This window comes from Hypanus sabinus, chromosome 1 (assembly GCF_030144855.1).
Source record: "Hypanus sabinus isolate sHypSab1 chromosome 1, sHypSab1.hap1, whole genome shotgun sequence".
Classification (NCBI taxonomy): domain Eukaryota; kingdom Metazoa; phylum Chordata; class Chondrichthyes; order Myliobatiformes; family Dasyatidae; genus Hypanus; species Hypanus sabinus.
Genome location: NC_082706.1, coordinates 3,041,169 through 3,058,688, shown reverse-complemented (window position 1 = coordinate 3,058,688; position 17,520 = coordinate 3,041,169). Strand labels below are relative to the sequence as shown.

Genomic DNA, 17,520 nt, shown 5'->3' with positions numbered 1-17,520 from the left:
AGCCCTCTATTTCTTTAAGGTCCATGTACCTAAGACTCTCTTAAAAGACCCCATTGTATCTCCTTCCACCAGCATTGCTAGCAGTGCATTCCATGCACCCACCACTCTGTGTGGAAAAATTTACCTCTGACATACCCCTTGTACCCATTTCCAAGCACTTTAAATCTGTGCCCCCTCGTGTTAGCCATTTCAGCCCTGGAAAAAAGCCTCTGGCTATCCACATGATGAATGCCTCTCATCATCTTTGCAACTATCTTCTCATTATTTCACGAATTAAATCAAGTCTTCACTGGACAGGAGGCATCACTATGACAGATTGTTGGTGGGAGTGAGAGGCTGTGTGCTTGTTGGAGGAGCTAACTGTCAGAGGGCAGCTATGAAAGGCAGTTCTTAATGCCAGAGCACAATAGGAAAACTGTGCTGGTGGTGTTGGTGTTCAATGTGGTCAGAAGAAATCAGCCGCTCTGCAGTTCAGTCACCCACACAGCAGCACAACCAGACAACAGAATGGGACCTCCTGTCATTCCTGGCTTCCTGAGTTCACTCAGAGGAAGACAAGCTGGATTGCATTTGTTTGCGGCTGCACTTCTTTTTAAGGGCGTCATGATCGGACCGCTATAGGCTTTTCTCGCCGACAACTTTGCATGCATCATCAATCTACAGACGTAGAACAGTACAGTGCAGTATAGGCCCTTCGGCCCACAACATTGTGCCGACCCTTAAACACTGCTTCCCATATAACCCCCCACCTTAAATTCCTCCACACACACGGTGTTCAGGGATTTGGGCTAGATGCTTACTGCTACCTTACATGTGCTACATGCGTTGTGCTGTGTGTGACTGCTGGTACTGTGTTTTGTTCCGTGGTCCCGGAGTAACCGTGTTTCATTTGGCTGTATTCATGATTGGTTGAAAGACAATTAAACTTGCCCTGGAACTTGATGTTGCCTTGGCAATGATAAACATCTGTTTAATGTTGGGGACCAGTTATGACGTTATTCATGTAGATAGATAGCCTGCACAACAATTATTTCAGCGTCTTCACCAATATGAGACAGCATGGCGTTCAACACCTTCTGGAGATGGTACCCTAAGGTATGCATTTTGAAATCTCTCTGTCATGTAAAACTAATGTTTTTTTTGGGAAACTGATTTGAGTGTCACTGGAGGACGAGTTGTTGCTTTTGGGTGAGACACTGTCTAAACCAGCATGCATAATCTCAGAAGATCCAGTCATAAGAGAATTGCAGCACAGAAACAAGCTCTTCAGCCCATCTACTCTTTACTGCCTCGTAAAATCAATCTACACCTGGACCATAGCCCTCCATACCTCTCCCATCCATGTATCTATCCAGCTTCTCTTAAACGTTGCAATTGAATCCACATCTACCACTTCCAACGGCAGCCCGTTCTACCCCTAAGTGACAAAACTTCCCATCAGTTCCCTTTAAACTCGTCACCTTTCACCTTTAACCCATGATCTCTAGATCTAGTCTCACCCTATCTCAGTGGAAAATAACCCATGTTTGTTTGAACAAAGCGGTTAAGTGGGATCTTCCATCCTGGATGGGTGATGGAATTCCTAAATGTAAGACATGCTTTGCTTCCTTTCTGTGCCTGGGCTGGAGGATTTCCCGGAAAGTAGACTGGAATCGTCACCTGGTTAAAGGAGTTCTTTTCCAATACAAGTTTCTTAGGGGGCTCGGCCTCATTAAGCTCATCGTGTCCGGACGCATTCTGAGGAGCAGAAGAGAAAAAGAGCACAGAAAAACACAGAGGATCAGCACTGGGAGATTCTCAAGGTGCAGCCAAACACCACTGGGCATCAGAGACAGGGGAGTGAAGAGACAGGCAGAATGGAGTCTATGAGACACAAACAGTAAGGAGAATACATGTCAGTAGTGCACAATGTCAAAGTGGAGTTTATCGCACGTGCACAAGTACAGTAAGATCATGGCCAGATCAGCCTGAATGGCGGAGCAGGCTCGGCGGGTAGGTGGCCGACTCCTGATCCAGTTTCTCATGTCAGCACAGGTGCAATGAAAAACTTACAGGTGCAGAGCGCCTGACACAAAACCTTCACATTCCAACTATTAAACACTGGGGATTCTGCAGATGCTGGAAATCCAGAGCTACACACAAAATACTAGATAAACTCAACAGGTCAAGCAGCATCTGTAGAGGGGAATAAACAGTTAATGTTTCGGGCAGAGACCCTCATCAGGACTCGAAAGGAAGGGGGAAGAAGCCGGAATAAGAAGGTGGGGGAGTGAAGGGGTACAAGTTTGCAGCTCAAAGGTGAGACCAGGTGAGGTGGAAGGTTGGTGGGTTGGTGAAGGGGGGGGGGGGGGGGGAATGAAGTGAGAAGCTGGCAGGTGATAGGTGGGACCAGGTGAGGAGGAAGGAGGAGGAATTGTGAAGCTGTGAAGTGATAGGTAAAGGAGTACTTTAATTTCATTTCAGCTCAATTCAATATTACTGGTCAAAGTACCCCAGTCAGATGTTCTCCCCTTGTGGAGAAAGAATTGTGAATCACATTAGTTTGCATGTCCCTGTTCTATAATGTTCAAGTAACTACTCCTAGACGAGGAAAGTTGTGATGAGGTGCCAAGTCCGGCAAGAATCCAGACCCTGCCGTCGGTCAACAGCACATAGCCTTCTGAGCAGTAGTACTCTCTGCCCGCCTGCACGTTTCCGATACAGAGGACAAACAGAAAGTGCCCAAGCACTAGAGACACTTCACCAGCCCATTCTTTTCAAATCTATTACCCACACAAGCCAATAAGCATCACTCAGAAACAGCTGGAGGATCACATCCGGTACCAGACTCCCACAATGTACTCTCCCCCGAGTCAGGGATAGAGAAATTTCAGGAATGTTCTTCATCATCTCTGTGGAAATGCCACCTTCTCACCAACGCATGGCTGATCACATAGTGACCATGGTAAGCACCAGGAGAGAGGAGTGCCCTACCCAACTGTCCCAGCAAGGATGAGCAGCCTCATCAGCAGATCACCTCTGCGTCTTTTACTTTCTTCTGGACTGTCAAATGTTTCACATCAGATCCCACTATTGCTCACCTTTAGAGTCATAGAGCACCACAAGCACAGAAAGAGGCCGCTTGACCAATCCAGTCTGTGCCAAACCGTTATTCTACTCTATCTCATCTACCTGCACCTGGACCCTATCCTCCATCCATGTACCCATCCAAACTTCTCACAAATGTTGAAATCAAACCCACTTTCCCTGATAGCTCACTCCAGAGAGTGAAGTTGTTCCCCTTCATTGCCCTTAAACATTTCACCTTTCACCCTTAACCCATGACCTCTAGTTCTAGTCTCACCCAACCACAGAGGAAAATGCCTGCTTGGATTTACCCTATCTATACACCTCATGATTTTAAATGCCAAATCTCCTTTCAGTCTCCTATGCTCCAGGAAATAAAGCCCTAACCTTTCCCTAAGCTCAGAGCCTCAAGTCTTGGCATCCTTGTAAATTTTCTCTGTACTTTTTCAATCTTCTTGATATCTTTCCTGTAGGTAGGTGACCAGAACAAGACCGTACACACTCCTAACAGACAGTGGCGGGAATTAAACTCCAATCGCTGATACTGTAAACCTCCTTGCTACCACATCGTACATTTAGCTGATCTAACTACATAACAGAATACTAACACTAAATTCTGCAGACTGAGTTGGTGGTGAAGAAGGCAAATGCAATGTTAGCATTCATCTCCAGCAGACTAGAATATAAAAGCAAGGATGTAATGCTGAAGCTTTATAAAGCACCGGTCAGACTTCATGTGGAGTACTGAGAGCTGCTTTTGGCTCTGTAGCTAATAAAAGATTTGCTGGCACTGGAGAAGGTCCAGAGGACATTCACAAGAATGATCCTGGGAATGAAAGGGCTAACGAATGAGGAGCATTTGATGGCTCTGGTCCTGTACTCACCGAGGTTTAGAACAATGAAGGAGGATGTCATTGAAACATATCAAATATTGAAAAGCCTGGACAGAATGAACATGAAGAGGATGATTCCTATAGTGGGAAAGTCTAGGGCCAGGGGACGTGCTTTCAGTAGAAGGATATCCCTTTAGAACAGATGAGGAATTTCTTTAGCCGGGGGTAGTGAATCTGTAGAATTAATTGCCATAGATGACTGTGTAGGTTAAGTCATTGGGTAAATTTAAAGTGGAGGTTGATAGGTTCTTGATTAGTCAGGCATCATAGGTTACGGTGAGAAGGTAGGAGAATGGGGTTGAGAGAGATAATAAATCAGCCATGATGGAACGGCAGAGCAGACTCAATGGGCCGAAAGGCCTACACCTTCCTGCAGCTATCACACCACCAGGTTCATGAACAGCTGCTTCCCCTCAGCTATCTGGTTTTTGAATCAACTGGCATGACCCTAATCACTGCCCCAGTGCAGGAACACTAAGGGTGCGATACACTAAAATGTACTTGGTGAATGTGATGTGTCTGTGACGTTGCTTTTCATTGTATCTGTGCACACATGTATGAGTTATTCAGCAATACAGGCCCTTGGCCCACCCAGTCTATGCCTACCCTGCATTCAGCCCATATCCCTCCAAGCTTCGACCCTTCATATACCTGCCCAAATGCTTCTTATCATCACCTGCATCAATCACATCCTCTGGCAGCTCGTTCCATATACTGATCACCCTCTCTGTGAAAATGCTGCCCCTCAGGCACTGATCGTGTGGATAGCCAGAGGCTTTTTCCCAGGGCTGAAATGGCTGACACGAGGGGGCATAGCTTTAAGGGTGCTTGGAAGCAGTTATAGAAGGGATGTCAGGGCTAAGTTTTTCACACAGAGAGTGGTGGGTGTATGGAATGCACTGTCGGTGGCAGTGATAGAAGCGGATACAAGAGGTTCTTTTAAGAGCCTCTTAGATAGGTACATGGAGCTTAGAAAAATAGAGGGCTATGCAGTAGGGAAATTCTAGGCAGTTTCTAAAGGTTACATGGTCAGCACAACATTGTGGGCCGAAAGGCCTGTAATGTGCTGTAGATTTCTTTGATCTATGTCCCTTGCAAATCTTTCCTCTCATTCTAAATTTATGATCTCTGACTAACCTACCTTGTAGAAAAGAATGTTACTGCCCACTTCATATGTGCCTTTCATAATGTTAAACATTTCTATACGGTTACTCCTTGGTCTCCTACGCCCCAAGGAATAAAGACCTAGCATGCTCAAGCTCTCCCTATGACCCAGGCCCTCCAGTCCTGGCAACATCCTCATGAATGTTTTCTGCATTCTTTCCAGATTAAGCACTTTGCTATAACAGGGAGATCAAAACCATACACAGTACAGCAAGCACGGCCTCACCAATGTCTTACGCCCACGTGACACAATGTCCCAAATCCCAAATTCAATGAGCTGGCTAATCAGAATCAGGTTTAATATCACCAACATTTGTCGTGAAGTGGCAGCAGTACAATGCAATACATTATAATAAATATAACTATATTTAAACATTTAAATTCAGTAAGTAGTGTAAAAAGACACTAACTGCCTTTCTCACCACCCTGTCTACCTGTGACACTGCCTTTGTTGACAATAGACTTTTACTGCTAAGTGCTTCTGTTTTGTTGCACTCCCTAGCCCACGGCTTCCCAACCCTTCTTGTGTAATGGAGTAATGTCATAAGCAAGGGGTCAGTGGACCCTGGGTTGGGAACCCCTGCCCTGGTGTCCCACCATTCATAATACAAGTCCTGTGCTGGTCTGACATCATCTTACATTTATCTGTATTGCAGTCCATTTGCCACTCCTTCGTCCATTTCCCTATCTGATCAAGACCTCCCTCTGCTTAGGACCACAAACTCAGCTTTGTTATTTTAGAAAATCTTTTCCCAAGCACCATTTCAGAATCAACACACAAGATGCTGCCAGAACTTCGCACCAATGGAGGCAACTGGCCAGTCACTGCTTTGGGTTGCGACCCTTCATCCACAGAGGCAGCCTGACTCACTGCGTTCCTTCAGCATTTTGAGTTGCCCCAGATTCCAGCAGGCAGCCAACCACAATGCTGCTGCAACGTAGTGCTGTCAGAGTAGAGATACACCCTGAGGTGTATATTTGCCAAAACGAAAATGATTGGCAGAGATAGTTTGAAAGAAAACAAACCCTGCAATCAACCAGATCCTTTAAAGCAAACTGGGAAATTCAGGGTGAAGTCCAACTCATGAGAACTTGTTGGGTCTCTGCCAGAAAGCATAGGTTTCAGTAGGTGTGAGAAGTGGAAGTACAGTCACGCTGGAGTTTCTACTGGGCAAGTATCAATAGAATGTTTAGTGTGATCTGCTTGGAAAAGACCAGAATTTCTATGGCACCTCCCACAACACTTCTCAAATGTCCATCACAGGCAAACTGGTCACAGCAAAATTCCTCGAACTAAAAACTGGACCGATTAGGGATAGAGAACACGACTTTGAGAGTGACAGGTCGTGTTTAACCAATTTTATAGAGTTCTTTGACAAAGTTACCAGGAATGTTGATGAAGGCAAGGCAGTGGATATTGTCTACATAGACTTTAGCAAGGCCCTTGACAAGGTTTTGCATGGGAGATGGTCAAGAAGGTTCAGACGCTTGGTATTCAAGATGAGGTAGTAAATTGGATCAGGCATTGACTTCATGGGAGAAGCCAGAGAGTGGTAGTACATGGTTACCTCTCTGAATGGAGTCCTATGTCTGGTGGTGTGCTGCAGAGGCCGGAGCTGTTTCTGTGCTGTAGCATTCTGTGATTCTAATTGTCACTGGCTGACCATCACTTCCCCAATGTCGATTAAGGAATAAGCTTGGTTATTTAAGGTTGTCATAGCCAGGAAAAGATACTGGGGATAAGCTCTTGCTACCTATTAAATCTTCCCAATGATGTACGTCTCAAATATCCTCTGGCAACCAAGTCCATCTCCTGGTCTTCATGTGTGGTTTAGCTATTAAGCCTGGCAGAACCGTTTCTACTCTCAGGTGCCAGGGCAAAGGTGGGTTACTGGTGCCTTAAGGCCAGTTATCAGGCAGATCAGGATGTCAGCTGTGGTTGGCAGCTTGCCTAAGAGGATGAAAACTCTGATCTCAAACCTCCGCTGCCTTGCGGCTATACCCACTCATGGCAAAGGCTTTTGAAGTAAGCCCTGAGGAAAAATCTGGTTGGAGCTGGAGTCCCTAAATGTTGAGGTTGATGCTGACTGGCATCTCTTGCAATGCACCTGGTACCAAACTGTATCAGTCTCTGCCATTTGTTTGGATTCATCAGCTGCGTGCAGAAAGGAAGTCTGCTGCCTGGGAAACAGCTTGCTCTCCATGTCAATCTGCCTTGGCTAGACAGCTAGGGTGCAACATCCATAGTTGACCTTAATCAACGGAGGGTCGACTATGTTTGGAGCCTGGACAGCAGGAAAGATACCAATGTGGAAGAAGCCAGCATGGGATGTTTTACGTTTATGCATCAGGGCCGTGAATGGAAATATTCAGAACTCCTTCAGTGCTTCCTGTAAGCATCAGGCCAAATCATGAGCTTGTACAGTAAACACAGGGTGACATAATAGTGTAAGACTATTACAGCACCAGCCATCTCTGAAAAGGGTTCAATTTCCACTGTTCTCACCATGACCTTGTGGGTTTCCTCTAGGTTCCTCCCACATTCCAAAGATGTGGTCAGGGTTAGTAAGTTGTGGGCATGTTGTGTTGGTACTGGAAACATGGCGACACTTGCACGCTGCCCAGCACAATCTTTGCTGATTTGACATTACACTGCATGTTTCAATGCATGTGTGACAAATAAAGCTAATTTGTAATCTCTGCTCTGGAGCAGAGCTCACGGTAACTCATGGCTGTGGTCCCCAGTGCCACATCTCACACTTCGCCTGCAACAGAAATATTTAAAAAACGCAGGTGCTGCAAATCTAAAAATAAAGAGCTGAAACTGTTGGAAAATCTTAGCAGGCCAGGCTGCCTCTGTGGGAAGGAAAACAGAGTCACCTCACTGTGTTTGAAACATAGAACATTACAGCACAATACAGGCTCTTCAGTCCAAAATGTTGTGCCGACCTTTTAATCTACTCCAAACTCGACCTAATTTACTGTTTTTATTTTCCTAATAACAATGATGTAGCTTGTGAACAGAGGTTAGAAAGGGGTTTCTCAATGACCACACAGCACAAACGTGCACAATACTATACACTGAGTGGACTTGTGCACGAGCCAGTAAAGTACAGGCCATCCATCAAGGAGAGGAAGCACACTGACCCAGTAGACTTGAGTTAGCCAAATCCCCGCAGTGTGTGCCTTGTTTAATCATCATCCATATCACCGGCTCACTACTCGCCCTAAAGCTCATGTCACTTTTCATCCTCATTTTCAGGAAAGTCTGTGGAATCTCTTTCGGCTCTCCCAGCCCTACATGCACCAGTGTCTCCTGCACACAATCCACTGCTGAGCCACCTAGACACTGGGCTATCCCTTCCAAATACTCTCCAATGCTCTCACCTCTTCAAATAACAGCTGAAACCTCTCTCGCACTCTGACTAAACTCTTGTTCATCTAACCTACCAAATGCTTTTGTTCACCTGCTTCTCTGAATGGACATCAACATTTTAGGGTTGTAGAGCACTACAACACATTCAGGCCCTTCGGTCCATCTAGTCCATGCAGAACTGATATTCTAACTAATCCATTGACCCACACCTGGAATTGTCCTCCATACTTCTCCCATTCATGCACTTATTCAAATTTCTCCTAAATGTTGTTGAACCCTCATCCTCCATTACCACTGGCAACTCATTCCATACTCAAACCACCCCAAGTGATGAAGTTCCCCCTCACGTTCCCTTAAATATTTTACTTTTCACTCTTAACCTATGACCTCTTGTTCTAGTCTCACCCAACCTCAGTGGAAAAAGCCTGCTTGCATTTACCCCATCTATACCCTCATAATTTTCATTCTCCTAGGCTCAGGGAATAAAGTCCTAACCTATTCAACCTTTCCCTATGACTCAGGTCCTGAGAACTCAGCACCCTTGCGAATGCTTTATTTTCTTTCATTTCCTTGGTTTGTTACTGCTCCCGAGATGTTTTTACCAGGTTGAGACTCTACATAAATGTTGTTGAAGGTAAAACAGACTGATTTATAGCAATAAGTGATGTCACCAAGATTACATGCTCTGAACGGAACCTGGCTGCAGAGACAGAAACAAATCCCTGTGTAAGTTCAAGGGCACAGTTTGTGGAGTGAACAATCTCATCACTTGTGTGAATGAAGAGAGACAAATTAATTATTTTAGGATTAATTGCAATTCTCACGAAAGAATGAACTCCAAATATTTTCAACAAGGCCGCCTCATTTTGTGACCCCACAACACAGGAGCAGAATCAGGCCATTTGGTCCATCAAGTCTGCTCCATCACGGCTGATTTATTACCCCTCCCAACCCCATTCTCCAGACTTCTCCCCGTATCCTTTGACGCCCTGACTAATCATGAACCTCAGCCTCCACTTTAAATATACTCAATGACATAGGTACCACAGCCACAGAGTACCAAACTATGGAATTCCTTTGCTCCTTGAGGGACAGCAGGTGACCTGTTATCAGCAGCAACAGTGATACAAGTGCACATCGAATATTCCCACATCTGATTAAAAACCACAGCGAGTACCCACAGGCCAATGAAAAGCTGCCTGCTTTGGAGAGCATGTCTTATGAGGAGAGGTTGAAAGAGCTGCGGCTTTTCCCTTTGAAATGAAGGAGGATGAGAGGTGACGATAGAGATGTATAAGACAATAAAAGGCATAGATAGAATAGACAACCAGAGACATTTTCCCCAGGGCGAGATGACTTTGACACACAAATGCTCACTGTTACCACCTGGACCCAATCTCTAAAGGGCTAAGCCCATCGTATTCAGGAGTATAAATAATTCACAAGATAATTCCTGCCCTTCACAAAACACCACTTCTCCCTTACTGACTCAGTCAGTGTCCGTGTCTCTCAGTACCTACATCACCCTAACATCCCCTTCCTTTGCCAACCTGCACTCCCCCCTTCCTTAGGGAACTGGAGGAGCTACACCTCACAGTTCTCCAACCTCTGACCTGACGGCATGAGCATCAATTTCTCCATCTCCCAGTAATTTCTACACCCTCCCCCTTCTCTATTTTCCTGTTCTCCTTTCTGGCTCTCTTCTCTTCTCATCACCTCCCTATGGTTCCCCTCATTCCTCTTGTTCTCCCTTGGTCCACTCTCCTCTCCTAGCAGAATCCTTCTTCTTCAGTCCTTTGCTTCTTTCACTTTTCACTTCAACCCCTCCCCACAAACCCACCTTGCACATCTACATAAAATACAGAAGCAGGAAAGCAGTGTACCCCACCACCTAGAAAATGTTCTCTTTTTACTGTTGCCATCTTACCATCTGCCAGCTTGTACTCCTCCTCCCACCAAATTCTTATTCTGGCTGTCTAGACCCAAAACATCGACTGTTTATTCCTGTATAAGCTACCTATCATCACCCTCACATTCATCTACAATGTTAGTCAAGGCCACTGAGTTCAAGTGTTGGGAAGTTATGCTGCAGCTCGATAAAACTCTGGTTAGACTGCATCTGGAGTATTTTGTTTCGTTCTGTTCGCCCCATTACAGGAAGGATGTCGAGTCTTTGGAGAAGGTGCAGAATATATCCCCAACACATCTCATGAAATACCGTTGCAGGAAAGCAGCATCCATCATCAGGACATGCTCTCTTGTTACTGTTGCCATCAGGAAGAAGGCACAGGAGCCTCAAGACTCACACCACCAAGTTCAGGAACAGTTATTACCCCTCAGCCATTAGGCTCTTGAACCAGAGGGGATAACTTCACTTGCTCCATCACTGAACCACAACCTATGGACTCGCATTGAAGGATTCTCCACCTCATGTTCTCAATATTTATTGTTTATTTCATCCTTTTATGTTTGCAGAGTGTCTCGTCTCCTGCACAATGGTTGAACGCCCTAGTTGGGCAATCTTTCATTGATTCTGTTATGGTTATTATTCTATAGATTTATTAAGTATGCCACAAGAATAATTATCTCAGGGTCGTATACAGTGACATATGTATTTTGATAATACGTTTACTTTGTACTTTGAATGAATGGTCTTGGTCTGAAACACTGGCTCATTAATAGATACTGCCTGACCTGCTGAGTTCCTCCAGCAGTTTGTGGGTGTTCTGTTGAAAAGGTTCACCAGAATGCCACCTCGATTAGAGGTCACGAGCTTTAAGAGGTTGGAGAGACTAGGGTTGTTTTCTCTGCAGCAGTGGAGGCTGAGGGGAGACCGGATAGAAATATTCAATATTACGAGGAGTAGACTAGAGAGATGGTATCATTAACCCCCGCCCCCTAGCCAAAATGTCTAAACCAGGGGACATGCATTTAAGATGAGAAAGGGCGTTTAAAGGAGGTGTGCAGGGCAAGTTTATTATAACAGGTGTTTGGAACGCACTGGTGCTGGGGTCGGATATGATAGAGGGGTTGAAGTGGCTCTGAGATAGGCACATGAATGTGCAGAGAATGGAGGGATTGGGTTAGGCATTGTGCCAGGAGGAGGGATTACTTTAGTTAGATTAATTGCTAGTTTAATTACTTTCGTACAACATTCTGGGCTGAAGGGCCTGTTGCTGTGCAGAGCTGTTCCATAAAATAACGTCTCACGATGGAACAGCAACACCTCATATTCAGTCTCTGATGGCATAAATATTGATTTCTCTTTCTGATCATTTCTTTTCCTCTCCTCCTTCCCTTTTCTTCTATTCCCCAGTCTGGCCTCTTACCTCTTCTCCTCACCTGCCTATCACCCCCCCCCCCCCCCCGGTTTCTCTCCTCCTTCCGTCTCTCCCGTGGTCCACTCTCCTCTATCAGATTGCTTCTTCTCCAAGCCTTTACCTTTCTCACCCACCTATCACTTTGTTCCCCTCCCCTCCTGCCACTTCTTTTGACTGTACGTAACAAAAAACTCAGCGCTGGCACTAATTCAGTAAACCTCCAGCCCTCTGGAAGTGCTCGGGCAAGAACGGGTTAGCAGATTCTATCTGGGGCCCAACCAGCAACTTAGAAAACTTTAGTATTCCATCCTTTGTTTATCTCCTATCACTCTACCTATGAACACCCAACCTGATTACATACCCGTTTTTGTCCTCTTCAATGCTATCATGTCACATACTTCTCAGCATTAATACATCAGCTGCCAGTCTTCTGTCCAATTCTGCCAGAGCACGTTGTACCTGCGTCCATTCTCACCAGTTATGTACAGACGCTCCTCTGCTGAGCGTCACTTTATGTACAATCAATGTATATAAGCTGTGTAACGTATTTATATTTATTGTGTTTATTTTATTATTGCGTTGTTTACCTTTGTGTTTGTTTGAGCTGTGCCTGATCCAGAGAAACAATAATTTTGCTTCCCTTTACATTTGTGTACTGGAAATTACATTAAACAATCTTGATTTGAGGAGGGCTGGTCATTTGCACCTTTGAAATTACACACTGTACATGATATCCAGATCATTAATGTATAATAGCAGCTGTGATCCCAGCATCAGTACACCGGATGCCTCCCCACTGTCTGACAAACAACCTTTCACCAATACTCTTCTGACCCTTTGGCAACCCAAGCCGACAACCCCATTGCCTTCAGTTTCCCCAAAGGTCACTATGGAAGAAATGCTGTTCCAAATTAAATTCGCATTTCATCATTCCTCCAACCCCTGAACCCTTATCACCCCTCTGACCGTCTCTGTTGACAAGTTCAATCATTATCACAAGAGCTGACACAGGTCTCGGACCTTCAACTTACCATATATTCCACGATCTTGTCATGTAGAATGGATTCAGCGTCCATTATTCACAGCCACAGGAAGAGCACGAGGGAAACCCAGTTTCCTCTTTGCAATCAGAAAGAGGAAGCCCCTCTCCTTCATTAATTAAGCTGCCCTTTGACCCCTCCTCAAATATGCTGCTTTAAAACACTCTTCAATACCCTCCCCTACCCCCTCCCTCCCTGCCTCCTTGTCAATCTGTCACCCACATGAGGAGCTTCCTGAGGTCAGATTCTGTATTACACTCCCCACCTCCTCTCTGAATCTGAAGGCCTTTTCTTTCCCCTGCTCTCAGCACTTAACTTCCCCTCTCCTGAATATTTTATCCACTTCCCCTTCTTCCTCACACGAATCCTCCCCCTTTAATCCATCCCCTTCTCCCCTTCCCTTTACAATCCCACCCGTCTGTCCTTCCTCCCCTCTCTCCTCCCTGCCTCCCTTCTATCTCTCCTTCTCCACTTCCTGTGCCTTTCACTGTCTCTCAGCCCCTGCCTCTCCCCGTCCCTACCTCTCCTACCCTTCCTTCCTGTCTCCCTGCCCTCAACCACCCTCTCCCTCCCTTCCTTCCCTCGCCCTCGTCCTCTGCCTGTGTCTCTCTGCCTCCACGGAGGGTATTTTCCACCCAGCCAACCTCCTCCTCCTTTCTTTCACCCTCGGCACAGAGACATCCGGGCACCGGCGAAGCACCACGGGAGCTGATGCAGATATATCGCCGCCCGCCTGATTCCGGCTCCGGCTCCGGCTCCGGCTCCGGATCGGCGGCGGCCGCGTCCGCGTCCGATCGGCGACAGGGCGAAGGGAACAAAGTGCCGGGACCAGGACCGGGAACAAGACGAGGATCGGGAACGGTGAACCCTGACCCCGCCCCACCCCCGTCCCCACCTCCCCGGACACCCCTCACCCTCACCCCCTCAAACCTCCCAGTACCTCCCGCTCCCCCTCCACTCCCGACACCGGGACCCGAAACAGAAATTAATTCCGTCCTGGAAAATAAGGAATGAGCGCGCCTGACCCCTGACCCCGGGACAGGAAGTGCGGCGCAGCATGGCCGGCAGCGGGGCTGGAGCACTGGTAAGGGAGTGCCCCGAGGGGCAGAGGTTCTGGGGACTGGGACCGGGGGCCGCCCCATTCTACCCCTCCTCCGGCAATTCACGGGGCCAGAGAGTGTCAGAAGCCCGACGATGGGAGGGGGAAGGGAACGGGGTGGAGGGGTGTGTGGTTGGGAAGAAGGGTGAGTGCGTTATGGCACTGATTTGACCATTCTGTATTGTAACACACACTTTCAAATCAGTGCTTGACTGCTTTTCCCTTTCCCTTGTTTCAATATTTGTCTTCTTGGCGTTGTTTCTACTCTTATCTTCGATATAAATGACACATAATCATTTCCCTATGTAGCACTTTAGCGAGTTGTTCCTATAGCTGGGTTACAAGATTCACTTGCTGACAAAATCTGACGGTTGCCTGTTCTTTCTTACAGACGCACGCAGACAGCTGCCTGTTCCCTTGCTGACACAATCTAACAGTGGGCTGTTCTTTACTGACACAGTCTGATAACTGCCTGTTCCTTCCTGACACAGTCTGACGGCTGCCTGTTCCTTGTTGATACAACCTGATCGCTGCCTGTTCCTTGTTGATACAACCTGACCGCTGCCTGTTCCTTGTTGATACAACCTGACCGCTGCCTGTTCCTTGCTGACACAATCTGACAGCGGCCTGTTCCTTGCTGACATTGTCTGATGGCTGCCTGTTCCTTCTTGCTGATAATCTGACATGCCTGTTCTTTCTGGCTGACACATCTTGATTGCTGCCTGTTTCTTTTTGTTGACAATCTGACTGCTATGTGCTCCTTCTCACTGCCACAACCTGACCACTGCTTGTTTTTCTGTATCCTTTCCAGGGCGGTGCTGAATTGATGTCAGCGGCACAGGCACTCTCTCTGCCGGCTGATGCCTATGGGAATGATGTGAGTATTGGATCTTTTTGGACCTTTTAGATTGATGACAGTTTTGTTAACTTTGAAGTTATTCTATGCATGCCAATGTATGGTGGTTGTGGGGCTGAATCACAATCAGGTTTAATGTCACTGGCATGTTGTGAAATTTGTTTTGTGATAGCTGTAAGACATAAAAATTACTTTATGTTACAAAAATACAGTACAAAAATCAAATAGTGCCCCAGTGCTCATGGGTTCATTGACTGTTCAGAAATAAGACCATAGCAGCAGAATTAGGCCCTTGAGCCCTTTGAGTCTGTTCCATGGCTGATTTATTTTCTCTCTCAACCACATTCTCCTGCCTTCGCCCCATAATCTTTGACACCCTGCTTTCAAGAAGGAGCTAGATAGATATCTGATGGATAGGGGAATCAAGGGATAAGGGAACAAGGCAGGGACTGGGTATTGATAGTGAATGATCAGCCATGATCTCAGAATGGCGGTGCAGACTCGAGGGGCCGAATGGTCTACTTCTGCACCTATTGTCTATTGTCTATTGTCTATTAGTCAAAAACCTATCAACCTCCGAGTTAAATATACCCAATTACTTTGGTGTCCACAACCATCTGTGGCAATGAATTCCACAGATTCACCAGCCTCTGGTTAAAGAAATTTTTCCTAATCTCTGTTCTGATCGGATGGCCCTCTCTTCTGAAGCTCTGTCCGCTGATCTGAGAGAAAACCCTCTCCATGTCCATGGCTTTTCAATATTTGATAGGCTTCAATGAGATTCCTCCCCTCCCCCCTGATACATTCATTTAAATTCCAGCGAGTGCAGGCCCAGAGCCATCAAATCCTCTTCATAATTTAAACTTTTCATTCTTGAATCATTCTTGTGATCCTCCTCTGGACCCTCTCCAATACCAGCATATCTTTTCTTTGATAGGGAGCCCATAACTGCTCACAATAATCCAAGTGTAGTCTGACCAATGCTTTTTACATCTTTGCTTTTGTATTCCAGTCCTTTCAAAATGAATGCTAACATTGCATTTGCCTTCCTTACTGCTGTCTCAACCTGCAAGCTTAGGGAACCCTAGACAAGGACTCCCAAGTCCCTTTGCACCCCTGATTTTTAAAAAAATTGCTCCTGGTTTAGAGTATATTGAATTGAATTGAATGATCTTTATTGTCATTATACATAGGTACAATGAAACTCTGTTTGGCTTCCTCTCAGGCAATCAAACAAAGCAGTAGATAAAAACAAGACCATAATAGAAAAACAGGATTAAATAGATAAGTAGCAGAAAATAACTTGCAGCAGCACCAGAATATCACAGTAATGCACAAAGTGCCGTTAGTGCAAGTATTTGAGTCCTTGTGTGTGCATGTGTGTGCTCACAGTTTCAGTTATTGTTCTGTGGGAATGGTGTGATGGAGGCCACAGCTCTGGGGTAGAAGCTGTTCCTCACTCTATTTATTCTGGCTTTTAGTGTCCCGAACCTTTTGCTGGATGGCAGTGGGTCAAACAGGGAGTGGCCGGGGTGTGTGGTGTCTCAGGTTATGCTGATTGCTTTCCTCCTGAGTCTGCTGGAACAGATGGTGTCCAGTCCTGGGAGCTCCATCCTGACAGTTCGCTGGGCCGCCTTCACCACACGATGCAGGTCTTGTCGTTCAGTGGCTGTGCAGCTGGCATACCACACTGTGGCATTGTTGGTCAGGATGGTTTCAGTTGTGCTTCTGTAGAAGTTAAGCAACAGCTTTTGTGGGAGTTTGGCCCATTTCAGCTTTCTGAGGAGGAAGCGTCTTTGTTGTGCCTTTTCTACAAGCAGCGAGGTGTTGAGGGTCCACGTCAGCGAGGTGTTGGGGGTCCACGTCAGCGAGGTGTTGGGGGTCCACGTCAGCGAGGTGTTGGGGGTCCACGTCAGCGAGGTGTTGGGGGTCCACGTCAGCGAGGTGTTGGGGGTCCACGTCAGCGAGGTGTTGGGGGTCCACGTCAGCGAGGTGTTGGTGGTCCACGTCAGCGAGGTGTTGGTGGTCCACGTCACCGAGGTGTTGGGGGTCCACGTCACCGAGGTGTTGGGGGTCCACGTCAACGAGGTGTTGGGGGTCCACGTCAGCGAGGTGTTGGGGGTCCACGTCAGCGAGGTGTTGGGGGTCCACGTCAGCGAGGTGTTGGTGGTCCACGTCAGCGAGGTGTTGGAGGTCCACGTCAGCGAGGTGTTGGTGGTCCACGTCAGCGAGGTGTTGGGGGTCCACGTCAGCGAGGTGTTGGGGGTCCACGTCAGCGAGGTGTTGGGGGTCCACGTCAGCGAGGTGTTGGGGGTCCACGTCAGCGAGGTGTTGGGGGTCCACGTCAGCGAGGTGTTGGGGGTCCACGTCAGCGAGGTGTTGGTGGTCCACGTCAGCGAGGTGTTGGGGGTCCACGTCAGCGAGGTGTTGGGGGTCCACGTCAGCGAGGTGTTGGTGGTCCACGTCAGCGAGGTGTTGGTGGTCCACGTCAGCGAGGTGTTGGGGGTCCACGTCAGCGAGGTGTTGGGGGTCCACGTCAGCGAGGTGTTGGGGGTCCACGTCAGCGAGGTGTTGGGGGTCCATGTCAGCTGTTTTGACAACGTAACTCCAAGGAACTTCAGGTTTTCCACACTTTCTACTACTTCTTCATGTATATGGGGGGGGGGGGGGGAGTGTACTCTGTCCTTTGATTTTAGCCTATGCTTT

The 17,520-nt window shown here is 46.9% G+C and overlaps 2 protein-coding genes across 3 annotated transcripts in view; one reads left to right on the top strand and one right to left on the bottom strand.

Moving 5' to 3' along the window:
- LOC132387351 (F-box/WD repeat-containing protein 1A) overlaps positions 1 to 13,045 on the bottom strand; it is a 46,631-nt gene extending 33,586 nt beyond the window's left edge. Inside the window, exons 1-2 of one of the 2 annotated variants that reach the window (XM_059959741.1) lie at positions 12,851 to 13,045; positions 1,660 to 1,737 (exon numbers count right to left, since the gene is read on the bottom strand). In XM_059959741.1, coding sequence (XP_059815724.1) covers positions 1,660 to 1,737; positions 12,851 to 12,895 — 123 coding nt within the window. In that variant the 5' untranslated portion in view covers positions 12,896 to 13,045. The remainder of the gene's footprint in view (positions 1 to 1,659; positions 1,738 to 12,850) is intronic. The other variant, XM_059959788.1, reaches the window with a different exon arrangement.
- Positions 13,046 to 13,430: 385 nt separating this feature from the next.
- The window catches only part of pbdc1 (polysaccharide biosynthesis domain containing 1), a 35,276-nt gene continuing 31,186 nt past the window's right edge, over positions 13,431 to 17,520 (top strand). Inside the window, exons 1-2 of the mRNA XM_059959886.1 lie at positions 13,431 to 13,943; positions 14,770 to 14,835. Coding sequence (XP_059815869.1) covers positions 13,917 to 13,943; positions 14,770 to 14,835 — 93 coding nt within the window. The 5' untranslated portion in view covers positions 13,431 to 13,916. The remainder of the gene's footprint in view (positions 13,944 to 14,769; positions 14,836 to 17,520) is intronic.